The following is a 14,487-nucleotide window of genomic DNA, read 5'->3' as shown; positions in this document are numbered from 1 at the left end:
AGTACAAAGGTTACCGCCTAATCAATTTGTCCTCGTCTTGTCCGGAACAGTATCCTACAAGGCTCAACTGTGGAAACTGGGTTGCACTGCATTACGACATGTGAAGAGAAGAATCTCTTCTGTCTCAAAGGAATGGCAAGATGGATGGCAGAGAAACGGAAGGAAAAGTCTGAGTGCTTTATCGACCCAACTGACATCCTGTGAATGGTAAGCAATAAAAATTTACTGAGAAATACAAAAGTTCTTACTTACCCTTACCACACCCCCCCCAACTGTTAATGCCACAGAAAAATGCGAAATTCCCTTAAACCACATATTTAAAAATCTTGCAATTTTATTTGCATATAAAGGCCGCTAGATATAATATCACAATAAATTTAAAGAAACAACTGCTTTTCTAAATTCCATTAACAAGGTAACATAAAATAGAACAAAGCTCAATAGCATTTACAGTGGTAGAACAGAAATAACTATCTGCAACAATATTTTGTGCTAGCGAGATTGCATTTACACACAGTGCAAAATAAGAAAAAGGAAATAAAAAGACAAGAAGAATATTTAAATATAAAGGACAACTAAGCCTTATTTTAGTTAGGCTTGATTGTATCCATTTGACTCTATACATGCCTGAACTACGACAAAGATTTAACTCGGGCTCTTGAAGGCCTTGAGCACTTGGAAAATGTGTCACATCCTTCATAATTTAGATGTGCTGTACAGCATAATTTTGCAGATGCTATACTGGCAATATTAAATCCTAGCTTAGTTATAATGCACAAAAAATACATATATATATAAATTCATATTTAAAAGGAGTCCGCATTTACATTTTTATTTTTTTTTTTACTGCATGAAATACCTGCTCTTTGCAGCTTTCACCCCCAGTCTTTTAAAGCTAAAATAATTTAAAAACAAACAATAAAAGGTAGATATCACATACAGGCTGTGGCTATCTATATCAGTCTTTAACGTATAAAGCTGGTAGAGACAAACAACTGAGAAGTCTATTCTCCCCTTGCTGCATTCTGCTGTTAACAGACCCAAGTTCCAGCACGTGCACACATATCAAGAGGTAAATGGACCCCAAAATATTGTTTGTGCTACTAAAAATTAAAAAAATAAAAAAATAAAAAAAATAATCATTGATATAAGTGGAGATGAAAAGCTAACATTTAGACCTAGGGAAAAAGAAGACACTTAAAAAACGCCGACAATAACATAAGTTGTGCAAATTTGGGTGTTTTTAAATGCTGCCTATTTTTTAGCTTATAATACAATATTAAAATAAGGTCTCTCACTTATTAAAAGAAAGCTTGGCTGTCCTTTTGAGAACACTATAACAATTTACAATGGCAAATTTATTGAAAAACAAAATTCATTTTACAAATTCACAATGCTTTATCAATTTAAAATGAATGCTGCATTTCCAAAAAGCACAACCTCTAACTTTTCTTCTCGTTTCTTTTGTACCAGCAATTTACAAAAAAAGAAACAACCCCAAAACCCCAAACCCCACCCCAAAACCAAAAACCCCATGGCTCCCCCAAATTCGCACCCTCCCTCCCCCAATTTTGAAATAAACATGTAAGAGAATGTAAGTTTTATAATTAGAAAATGGCAGTTTATAGACCTTCCCCAGTTCCAAATGTGCAGTAGTGCTTCACGATCCTTGAGGGGTTGGAAGGTCAAATATAATTGGAGGGTTGGTTGGTTGAAAGCTGACTGTACACGTTGAAGCATTGATGTACGTTGTGTAACCGTCCGTCATAATGCCATAACCTGTAGGGAGAATGTGTCACACTTACTGTAATATAAACAAACGATACCGCCCCTGGGCAGGCTCCACTGAAAGCTTGTTGCGGGATCAATGCTTTGGAATAAAATTAAATTAATCCCTTCAAAATGATACAAGCTCTTGAAAGCTGCCACAAAGGCATGATTGAAAAAAAATACAATGTATTGTATTTGAAATAAGAACTGATGCTTTCGGTTTATGTACAAACATTTCCCCCCATGGAAAATCCTCTGTTGCAATTGGATACAGCAGAAATAAAAATCACGCATACTTCTTCTAATTACTTAATTAGTGAGCTGTAGTTTGCATGCCTGTAATGTCTGTCATAAGAAAAAGACAAATCAGGAATAAAAGATTTAGAAGTAACTTTGGTTTCGCCTACAAAAACCCCTCTCTGGGCAATGAACAATCCCAGTAAGCTTTCCCCGTGCCGGCCTTCATCATCCAGTTCCTCATCACAGGATTGCCAAGCTGGGGTTCAGGCTGCCTTGTGAAACCTCAGAAACTCATTAGCTGGTTAAAAATATACGTATGTCAATATTTACCTTTTACATACACACACACGTGCATATATACACACGTATATACATATATATGATATCTACCAGTGAAAATCATGACTAAGGAAAGGCACCTCCTGCTACAAACACTGGAGCACTGGAGGTCAATGGATGACCCCGGCTTAAGCAGAAACCAGAGGTGAAAGTTAAACGGCTGACTGCTTTTCATTGCGAAGGGATATTGATAACTTGTTCCCAAATCAAAGAGCAAGAAGCGAACAGCAATCGCAGGTTTTTCAGCATGCCAAGGACTTGACTCCTCAGTAACGTTCTGGCATCAGTTTCAGGACGCTGAAGACTGTTCTAAACCTTCTGAACATCTGGGCAGCAACGCTTATGTTCACAGTGTGCCTGTGGAACCAGCAGCTCTTTCTCTGCTGGCCTCCAGCTTCTCTGCCACTAGCCGCCCAGGAACAGACCGTGCACTCCAGGAATTTTGGGCAAGTGGAGCAAACTATAGCGAGCCATCAACTGAGTCACACCTGAGCCTTCATTCAGCAAACGTGATGTGAGAAAACAGATGATAACAGAAGTGCAGAGACACTGAGAAGGTAGAAGGTCTCCTCTTAGAGACATTCTCCCAGGGATAAGGAGACAGGGGCTCCGGTTCCACCAGTGCAGAAGGTGGGAGAAAGCTTTGCCATTGTTTTCAGTTGATATCCACAGAGAGCTAACAAAGAAGCTAGAAAAAAATCTAGGAAGAATGTGGCACCAAATGCAGCTTTAAAAAAAAAAAAAAAAAAAAAAACAAACCTAAAATCTCTTTCATGGAGAAAGAGAACTTCCCATTGCTAACCCACAGGGAAAAAATGTTTTTCTTTTAAACCATTACGATACAGTACAGATCAGCGCTGTCTGAAAGCTAAGATAAATACAGCTACCCACAGTGTCTATCCGAAAGAATAATCACTTCAGAATTGCTGCACTGTCCGCCTGCATTACTTTATTTATTTAGACTGGCAATTTTGATTTAGATCATCTCATGGTGGGAAAAGCCTTGTTTGCAGTCGTTCTTGCTTATCAACCAGGAAAAAACCCCACATCACCAAAATGTGTGCAAAGCCTCCGTTGATTTCATGTAATGTGGCGCACGCTCACCTCAGCTGGAGCTGGATGAGAATTAATTGCACTGTAAGATAATGCTCTTAACACTTGGCTATTTCTTTCTGTACCGAAACAAGACGTTCTGATGTCGTCTGCGTAAGTACTAAACAGGATTTAAACTTTTTTGTTAGTAGTCTTGTGAGAATGCATCTGAACGTTCACTTTTAATAGGTGCTACCACCTTTCCTATGGGATTTAAATGCAAGGTGCTGCACGTGGTCCCTCAGTGCTTTCTCACAGCACTGATCCTGTACATCACAGTACCTTCCTCTCCTGTTACTTAACACTATTACAACTAGAAGTCTCATCATCCAGTGTGCCCACAAAGGCTGTAGATAATTCACAAGTTTTAGCTGGAAGTCCTGCTGTATTCACTTATTCTTAATATGCAGGCACTAATACTGTACAAAATACCCGATCTTTTCCTGGGGGCATGAGAAGACTGCTAGTCGTGCTACTATACTTAAGGTCATGTCAGTATTTCCATTATAAACTCTTTATTTACAGACTCCAGGCACAAAACCTCATTGTATGAAATCACAAGGGCTTCGGAAAAACCAACACCACTAGTTGAGAAAGCTGTCCTTTTTTTATTTTTCTTTTATGAAGCCCTCCAAATCTTTAAGCCTATGGAGAACCTAATTAGAGTCAATGGAGAAACCTCCAGGGGGGACAATATAAAGCATTTAATGTGTAATTTCGAGTTCTAGGGTCACAAAGTCTTACACTCTCTCTCAGGCAGAACTCCTAGTGTTTGTCTCTCAGCCACATGAAAGCTACAAAATTGTATTAAATATTTAAGTATCTCCAAAATGGATTTAGTCTCTCAGTCTCTTCCACTGTCGCAAACTGAGCTTATTGTTTCCGAAGCTTCAAACTCTGCCTGATCTGGTACCGAGAGTGGGGAATTATCTCTTCTAAAATATGAGCCTGCTGGACGGTGGCATACGCAGTACAAACTGTATTACAGGATGCTTTTAGAAACGTATGCGGAGTGAGTTCTGGCAATCTCTCCTCCTGATGTCTGACTCGAGATCCTCTCCTTTCTGCTTTTCCTTATACGCCGAGGGAGGTGAGCTGAGACAGTACGTTGCCTTCGCTTTTCCCTTTTTTCTAGCACCTTTCTTGGCGCCTGTGCTAGGAATAATGGGGATCATTTTCATTTTGGCTTGCAAGTGTGGAGAATCTCATCTGTTTCTCGAACCAAGTTTGTCAAAATCTGAATTGCTTTCAAATAACCTGTGTGGAACAACCCTTGCACAGTGAAAGATGTAGGTGGCTAAATGTAGCACACGTTCCTGAAACGGTCTGGTTTAATTCTAGCATAAATTTACAAAGTGCTGTGCACGCAGTCACTTCCCCCAATTCCCTCCCTGCTTTAGCCCAATATGCCATTATCATAGAATCGTTATCCATCCTTTGCAACACACCCTCAAAATGTGCTGCTTTGAAATCAGCCCGAGAGCGAAGAGGGGAGTGGTGCTGCTCCTTACCTTCGTGAATCCCACCAAAGACGTGGAGTTTGGGCCTTACTCGCCTCTGCACCGTGTTCAACAGTTCCACACAACCCACTCTCTGCAGCTCCTTTGGAACCCAGTCTCGAAAACCTGAAGGCAAAATGCAATCAATCAATACTATTAATTTTCTCTATTCAGGTAAGGTTTCACGTAGTCTTTCAGGAAGTCATAATTCATGGAAGGTTTATTACATTATCTCTAGTCGTAACCTCTCCATTAAAGCACACAATGGCTTTTAAGAAATGTTTCACTGTCACTTTGTCTTCCTTAAGATTTCCTTCCTCCATCTGCATTAATATTTTTCTGGATGTGATTTGGTTTTTTAAACTACAGGTTTAAACTCATCTTCCACCTTGAAAACCTGGGACATTTATTCCCGGCACTGCTGCAGATTTTTCTTCCCTTTCCCCCGGCTCTCACAGCACTCCGCTTCCCGAGCCAGATAGGCGGTTACTCCAGAAATAAAATACGTCTGAAAGATCGGCTGCTCTATGACCCGCTACCTCTGCCGCCCCAAAGCTTTAAAATACAGTCTCCCACAACTTCCAGAAGACCAGGGTCTGCAAATGTCAGGTTCCTTCCGAGTCCCCGGTCACCAACTACAAGCAATGGAACAAAATAGCTTCCAACAAGCTCGTGCTAATTCACTACGTTACCGCTCGGTCCTACGGATAATATGGAAAAATGCACAAAACTTGGCACCAGTTATTACAGAACTCTGCTGCCTGGACTAGCGCTGAAAAGGGTCAGCAGGGCACGATGGATGAGGAGGAGTAAAAGGGAAATCAGGGGCCACATCCAACTGTAGCATCGTTCTACTGACTTTAAAGTAATTACACCCTGTGCCAAGTTTATCCCAGGTAGTAAAAACATGTTGTGACATGAACCTGACTGAATTTTGGAGAGAACAAAGAGTCCAGGTTACAGCTCTTAATATTTATGTAATTTAAAAAGCAGCATTTTGCCAATATTATCATGCAGACTGAGACCTAGACCCTCTCCTTTTAGGCACAGTCCTTGCACCCAGTCTGTGTCTGTAGTTAAAATACCGCACGGACCTTTGGAAATTGAACTTCATTATCTCCATCAAACCCAAAATTTAAGTACGCTTTTTCAATTAAAGCATTCATTAGCATCTGCAGCATTACAGTATTTCTATATGAACCCAATTCAGAGCAGATGGATTAGCAACCCATTTAAAATAGCACCCGTGAAACATTGTAAACATGCTTGTGGGGGGTTTTTTTGCTTCTTTGGGAAAATAAACAGATTAAAAGAGCGCTATTCAAAGCGTTGGTTTTCAATATCCAGTGCGTTCCGCTGCCAGTGGATGGTGCATCACTGCTTTATGACAGCAGCACGCCGGCAGCTCTAGTAAGAATAAAGACAATTTGCAGATCGTCTTAAAACATTCTCTAGTAGTATTAAAAGAGTAACCAGGATATAAAAGAAGCAAAAAGTAAATTACCAGTCACAAAACAAACTTTCTGGACATTTTTTTTTTTTTACCCTTAGCTCTGCTTAGATTGCTGACTCTTAATTGTGGTACAAAACATAAGCAGGCATTAATTCCTGACTCTGCGGCCACTGAGCAGCTCTGGGAGCGCTCCCAGCCAGCCTGGGAGCACTTCGATGCTTTTTTTTTTTTTTTAAATAATGGCACCTTGCAATTCTGGGAAGTTTTTTTTTATATTTACCACCGTCTCAAAAGTCAGCGATTTCAGGTGATCATATGACACTCTGATTCCATGGATTTCAAGAACTTACTGAAACTCTGGCAAAACCACAGTCTACTAAGAAGAACAGTAATGAAGAAGAGACTGATACACTTTCTTATCCTCATACACCATATTTATAAAAGGCAGATGCTCGGTTGTTGTAAAACCAATTGAAATATTTAAAACATGGCCCCAGACTGCTTGACACGTGTCTTAAAGAAAAGCAGTAAGTAATGCGCAATGCTATCTTGTGGGGTACAGGGTAGGGAAAAACTAGTGGGAATTTTCAAACAGTTTTAATGTGGTCTTTAATGACTTCAGATATGCCAAAATTGGGTACTCCCGCCTCTGCTGAATGATCACCTTAGTGTCTTTTGGAGACCATCAGGATTTAGTTTAGAACTTAGAATTAAAATGGGGATCAGTGAATTACTCACGTTTACAAGGCAGGCAAAATTTAACTAAATGAAACCTTCAACTAATTAATGAAAAAACAAACTATGCATTCACGTACTTGTGCTCCCCTGTCATTAGTTTGAGTAAGGAATAATTATCTGAGAAAGTAATTTTATTCTTTCACAAATTTGCTATAAGACAATTAATAGCTTTAAAAATACTGTTACATATTTTAAGTTTCCAAGGAAATTATCAAGGAGAACCAGCTCTTGATACTAAAACCGTAAGGAAACGTCATTGTAGTGGAAAGATTCTTAGACATTTTAGTCAACCTCTGAAAAATCATACGGGATTGGATCTCCCATGGAGATAGGATGGGATGTTTGTCAGATGAATATTATTCTTAAATAAAATCCCAAACTCTAATGGCTAGGAATCAGATATTTGATCTTCCTTAGCTTGAGTTACAACAAAAAATGTAATTTTTATTTAAAAGCACCAGGAAGCTCAACACATCTGCTAAGCCTAATCACCACTTTACGCTTCTTCCAAAAAGGCTTTTTAATTCATGGTTTTCAGTTAGGGTGCAATTTCAGCGTAGCTTATAGCATTATTATTTTTGCTTATTTTGAAAGGAAAATTCTCAGGCAAAAGATCACGCACAGCTTTTCTTTCACTTACCAAGGGGAGGTCCATGTGTCATTAGTATATCAATTCCCTCAGGAATAAGGTTCCACTTGTCTAGCAAAGACTGACCTCTGGGTAGGTTAAAGCCCCATCCATTAAACCACGGTGTCCTTTGGGGGGAAAATAAGATGAACTGCATCAGTATAAAATAAAAATCTCTTCCCTTCTCCCATTTTTCTGAATGAAAATAATTTCTGTACTTCAGAGATGACTTGTAGACAGCCTGTTTGAAGGGGATGCTGCTAAAATGAACTAGTTCAAATACATACATACACTAATGTATACGTCTAAATTTAGATTAATATCCTATGCTCTTTTTGTACAAGAGTATTCAGCCCTGGGGGAGTTTATCCACTGGAGAAAGGGAAAAAAGTTAAAATAACACAGACTAAATCCAAAGCTTTCTTACAAAGTTTGGGGATGTTCAAACATAACAACTCCTTCCTTATGCTACCTACCAAAACAAGCAAAATTCTCAAAGATTTTGGAGGCAAAAGACAATTTCTCAGAGCGAAGGGCAGCCAGTGGGTAACAGCTCAACGGGAGGGCTGTGATGGGGGTTACAGTCGCTGTCTGTACTACGGGTTTTCACTAAACCCAAACTTGCTCCATTTAGCACTTTTCATGTCAGAACATTGTCACATAACTCGGCTTTGAACTCCTGAGCCTCCTAGAGGTCCTGAGCACAGAATGACTTTTTCAACAGATCGTATAATTTAAAATTCCTTTAGTGTTTCTTAAGGAAGACGGAGATCCTCAGTCTCCGCCATCATAGCATAGCGTTGTTCTGAGACATTGGTTTATCCATCAACCCAGATGTGTGATGATGAAACGCGGACCTTCTAGGAGTACTTTTTCAGTGTATAACAGCCAAATTGAATGGTTTTGATGCAGGTATGTTATAATAAAGCCTTTCTGTATCAGGTAGGTCCACAGAGCAACTGTTCTGAAGAGAGAGTATTTACACCTGTTACTAACAACGGCTGTTGGAATCGTAATAATTTTAAGAGTTTTCATCCATATATGTGTCTCCTAGAGCTTAGGCAATAGAATTGGACTGGGATGCTTCATTTTCTAGGTCGGATGCTCCCGGTCCTAGCCGGGCCATCTTTCTGAGAGTTCAAGCTGCTCCTGCAGTCAGTCTTCTGCGTACTGCAGTTCTGCAAATAAAAATTGGGAAGAAAAAAAACAACCAAACTAACCAGCCGTAAGGAAAAGCATACCTGTTAAAAAGAGAGAGACCATTAAGATTCCTACATAATTTCATTACATAATCTGCCTCCTGCACCCTTTAAATTATGCATATTTTCAGCTTCAAATATGCACCGAAGTGGAAATTTCCTGCTGAGATTACATCTCTGATTTTTTTTTTTGTAATTATTATTATTATTGGAAGTATTTTGTTCGCCAGAGACAATAATTTGACCGATGAAGATCATACTCAGTTCTATGTATGGTCTGAATTCCTGACAACGGGCAGTATGGGAAAACAGCAGGCGCTGCTAATATAGGAGCAGGAAGGTCACCGGTGTCTTACTAACAAATAAAAGCCACATCCCATGTAGTCCTACTGAACTAACATTTAAGACTACACACACACACACAGGAACTCATTCAAACTAGGAGGCTTCCTGGATGCTGGACGGACGCTAACGAGACAGAAAAATTAGATGTTAGTTAAACATTTTATGTAAGCGATGGGTTCCTAGCGTGCACGGCAATGAAACTTCACCTCTCACTGCCGGCTTGCTCTGCGCCCCCTGAAACATTTAAAGAAGTTCAGGTGTCGTGAAGCCAGGTCAGCGTACCTCGCAGGAGGTTTGTATGCAACTGAATTAAAACTGAAGGATGTGTGTCTTAGCCTTCTTTAGCTAAATCGCAGCGTTTCTGCTTTGCTGTGATTGACCTTTCTGAAACACGGATCTAAATTTCCTTTCCTATAATGTTCCTAGGTTTTAGCGTATCAAGATTATCGTAACCTTCAGGGCTGCAGTTAAAAGTTAAAATATGGTTTGGCTAAACATTCAGCCGCTTAAAAAAACAAACACACAGTGCATAGGTTGAACTTTTCACTGTCAATTAACGATTCTTTCCCCACTTGCATTTCTCCTGCAGATAATACTGTAGTTATTACACCATAGTTAAACCTGAAATGTGAAACCACATCTGTGATCTCTCTGGAGCTCTTTGGAGACTACAACCACAGAAAAACCTGGATTTGTCTGCAGGTTTTTTATTTTATTTTCTTGTGAAGCACTGGGGGAGGAGGAGGAGGGGAACCTGAGCTCCAATATATTCTTCATTCACCAGCCTCTGTAATTAGCTGTGACTAACAGGCACCACATGGGAATCCACTTGTAAGAAAACTTTCGAGAAACCTTCCCCATTATGCAGCATGTGCACACACAAAAAAGACAGTTGAATACTTTTTTAATGCACTAAATATTTTCATACAAAATGAGTAAGTCGGGGAGAAGATCGGGCACGACTGGAAGAACACCTGGATTACAGATTTAGGTTTCGGGCATTTAAAACACGAACCTGCGCTGGATATTCGATGAGAGCACTGTGCCCTGACTCCGCAACCCCAGAGTCCCTGCGTTTCGGAGGCGGCTCCGGCATCACCAGAAAGCCAAGAGGAAAGAGGACGTGGTCAGAACACCACCAGTAAGAAAAAAAAAAAAAAAAAAAAAAGAAAAAAAAGGTTTTATGGCACAGATTCAGGTTTAGATGAGATCAGAAGGAAGGTCACCCGATGTTTGCACTACGCCGTGTTGCAGCGCAGACAAAATGGAGCTGATGTACTGTGAATCCCGCGAGCAGACAGATGAATAGCTGTTTACCCCCAGAAAACTTTAAATGCGCGCCAGAAAGACAAAGCCCGCACTGTCGGTAGCAGCACCCTATCAAGGGATATGGGGTAGGGATATTTCACTCCCCCTAGTGCCCTTTTTTGCATACGTAGGAGTTAAATAGAGTCATACTCAACTTGTAAATAATTTAGAGGGGGAAAATTGCACACACAGTTATGTGCCTTCTGTAACACCTTCTGGAGCTGATTACTTACTGGGAGAAACTTCCTCATATCTAGGAAGAAGTGTCTGTAATGAACTTTGGCTGCACCCACCTGTGCTGAGTTGCAATCAGGTGCAAACAATTAGTAAAGGCTACTCAGTCATCAGTAACAGCATTTAAGAACTGACGTGTTTCTCTTTCCTGTGAAGTTCTAAGTAAAAGATGTCACTTAACTCCTAAACACATTAATAGTATACTTCATTATTAAGTAGCTGGCAAGAAAAGAAAGCGATCAGCTGTTGAATAATGCCACAAGGGAGGTGCAGACATAAAAACCACAGGGATTAGTAATGAGAGATTACAAATGATTTTGTCATTTTACGTTTGACGGACCAGAACACATCCTCATACCCGATGCACGGCATGACGCAGGTCCCGCTTGCCCAGTGTGTCAGCCCGTGTCTGGTAAAGCCTAACTGAGCCTCTGCTCGCCAGAACCACGCTGCACGTCACAGCATCCTTCATGTGCCATCAATCCATCAGGATAATTCCTGATCCCCGGCTCACCTGACAGCTTAGCCCTCCCCTGGCTGCAAAGCTTCCTTATCGTTTAGGGATAGCAGTTACGCTGGCACCAGATGTGACACAGGGAATATCCTCATCAAAGGCAGACACCTGGCTCATCGTTACTCTCTCCAGTTCTTCATTTCTAGGCAGGAAGCCCCACAGATCCCCCTCCACCTGGCATTTTGGAAGTTACATTTTCTGCAATTAAAAGAATGCTTATGCAGTAGGCTGCGTATTATCTTCACACCTCGTGCTGCAAGAGACACAGACATCACTTGACGGAATACGAAGAAGGAGGGGATCTTAGCCTTCACGACAAGACTCACCCTCCTTTTGCAGGTGTGTCGGGAGAACCCCCTGACAACACACAAATCCATCTGCTTTTAATGGCAGAGAGCTGCCTCTCCAGCAGGTGATCGGATCTCCCTTCTGCCAAGAACTTCGTATGGTTTTACCATTTCACTATTAAAACAAAACCAAAAAAAACCCCTAACAGTGATGGAGCATTATTTTAGGACAGAAAATCACAACCGCTCCTTGGGGCACACACCTCAGAAGCAACATCATCACGTGGGGAAAACAGGAGATGCAAGGCCATGGCCAAGTTCATCCAGGTGATACAGGAATTTCAACTCCTTCTGGAACTTTAACACTTTTAAAGGATGGTATCTCCTACTACCTACTTTCATCTCTTCTCTGGCTCATGAATTTAAATGACCTTATCCTCAGAGTTCAACAGCTCAAAAGGTAAACGTATAATGAGACCTTCCAGATTCACGTTTTCCTTTTACCTCCACCAGTAAATCCATTTATTTCAATAGTTACTTCCAAACAGGATTAGAAAGAAATAAATCATCTCACGGGGTTTTAATCCCATGTATTCATTCATTCATTCATTTTTTTAAGACTACGCAGTCTTTTAGGAAAGTTTCGATTTTATCCTTAATCCAATGAGTAAAGTGCACAGGAGGCAAAAATTTCTTTTTTCCTTCCAGGGACCACCAGCCAAGTGGGTGTCTAAAAGGCATCACGAGCAGGAAGCACTTCTACACAACTAATAACAGTAACGACATGCTCTTTATTTTTGCCAGCGTTCAAATCCAACACACAGACCTGGCTCAGGAGGGAGAGAGACGGTTCCATTTACAGGACAAAAACGGTGGGACCGGACACCGATATGGGCTCCTAGACTTGTTCAGTTAAGGGACTAACCCACAAACACGTCCCCAAAGTATCTCTTACAGTCCCGGGTGAAAGCAGCAGACTAGCAGAGAAGAAACAGCAAAAGGGGTAAAAGAAAAAAGAAAAGAAAAGTGACCTTTGTGCATGGAAAAGAAAAGCCTTTCAAATCCTCTTCCCTCCGCCCCAAACGCTGTGCACAAATGTTTGCCGGGGCAGAGCAGCACACACGTGCCCGGCGCCATTCAGTCAATGGAGAGAGCGTGCCCGGTGGGAATAAACAAAAAGGGACTGTAGCGTGGGGCGAGGGAGAAGGGGAAGGAGAGCGCGTGTGTCATCACGGAAACAAAGGGCTGAGCAGGGCAAGTGCACAATGTACTAAGGACGCACATTTTACAAGTTAAGAGCTTCTATAAAATAGGCTCTGAAGCTTGCCTTCTGTGCTACAAAACCTGTTGTGTTTTTTTTTTTTCCCCATTTAGCTCTTTCTTATAGCGAATAGTCAAATGCTTTTTCATAATGTAACAGCCACTAAGAAATCTTACAGGCTCAATGATTTCCTAAATGTGCTCATCATATGCAGTGCTGTGGTATCAGTAAAAGGCAGGGTCTGGAGGCTCGAGCTGCGTTTCATTCCCACTAGGATTTACCTGCTGTGCCTCAGTGTCCCATTTAGAAAGCGAGGACAATAACACACAACCAAAGGAAGCATCACGGGGTCTGCTTCCTTGGGATTTTGCTTACCCTGCATCTTTAAACAGATGAAGCTCTCCTGAAAGTGGGTTACCAGTACTGTGATTATGTTAGACACGTTTCTGTATGTATCTCCTTATTACTGACCTGCACAAAAGCCAAGAAGTCTCTAAAACATAGTTCATCTATTTTTACAGTATTATGAAAACTTGAAGCTTCAACAGATGCTCGTTATTTTATTATATTTTTTTTGCAAGTTTTATCTCTCTCTTTCAACTGACTACAACCTCTGAACACTGGCTGGTTGTCTAAACAACAAAACATTTGAGAAACACAACCCCCACCCATCCACAGAATCACAGAATCATAGAATCTTCATGGTTGGAAAGGACCCTTAAGATCATCGAGTCCAACCAAACAACCTACAATCTCTGCCCTTCAGAGCATGCCCTGAAGTGCCACATCTAGACGTTTCTTAAACACCTCTAGGGATGGTGACTCAACCCCCTCCCTGGGCAGGCTGTTCCAGTGCCTGACCACTCTTTCAGTAAAGTAATTCTTCCTAATATCTAACCTAAACCTCCCCTGCCGCAGCTTCAGACCATTTCCTCTGGTCCTGTCATTATTCACCTGGGAGAAGAGGCCAACGCCCACCTCTCTCCAGCCTCCTTTCAGGTAGTTGTAGAGGGCAATGAGGACTCCCCTCAGCCTCCTCTATGTCTCCACTGTCTGTAGTCTCCACTACGGTTGGAGGGCAAGAGCCCACATGGTGCCTTTTCTCTATGAAGCAGTCCTCCACAATGAGAAGTGGCAGCAACCACCTCATCGCCACAAGCTAGCGTGACCTGGTATTCTCCTTGCACCAGGCTGTTCTCAAATACTATCTCAGGTTGTACAAACTGGTCAACGGAGGCTTTAGCTTAGATTCCTATCAGATAGAGACACATGCTTGGACCTCTGAGAGGTATGAAAGAAAACTCTGGGACCTCAACTGCTGCCATCAGCACGTTCCATGGATGTGCTGATGTGGACCAGATTATCACCTAAACCAGGGACAGAGAGGGAAGTGCAGTTTTAGCCATCCATACGGCTGGAAAATGGCACATGAAGAGAATTCCTTTATCCAACTTGCAGTTCTTCGCTCTCTCGCCCTCTGTGCGTCTCTGCCTTTGCTGCTTCCAGGCTGCCCCAACTTTTCTTGACAGGTAACTGAGCCCTGGTCCCCAAATCTACAGCCTACTACCTCTGTGGACACC

General features: G+C 41.4%; 1 protein-coding gene across 5 annotated transcripts in view; it reads right to left on the bottom strand.

The window, feature by feature from the left end:
* Positions 1-316: 316 nt before the first annotated feature.
* The window catches only part of MPPED2 (metallophosphoesterase domain containing 2), a 134,797-nt gene continuing 120,626 nt past the window's right edge, over positions 317-14,487 (bottom strand). For all 5 annotated transcript variants that reach the window (XM_074586240.1, XM_074586239.1, XM_074586242.1 and 2 more), the window contains 3 exons: positions 7,772-7,887; positions 4,953-5,066; positions 317-1,779 (listed from right to left, as the gene is read on the bottom strand). In XM_074586240.1, the coding sequence (XP_074442341.1) occupies positions 1,661-1,779; positions 4,953-5,066; positions 7,772-7,887 (349 nt within the window). In that variant the 3' untranslated portion in view covers positions 317-1,660. The remainder of the gene's footprint in view (positions 1,780-4,952; positions 5,067-7,771; positions 7,888-14,487) is intronic.

This window comes from Larus michahellis, chromosome 4 (assembly GCF_964199755.1).
Source record: "Larus michahellis chromosome 4, bLarMic1.1, whole genome shotgun sequence".
Lineage (NCBI taxonomy): Eukaryota > Metazoa > Chordata > Aves > Charadriiformes > Laridae > Larus > Larus michahellis.
The sequence above is the reverse complement of the archived record's forward strand: the minus strand, read 5'-3'. Positions and strand labels throughout refer to the sequence as shown.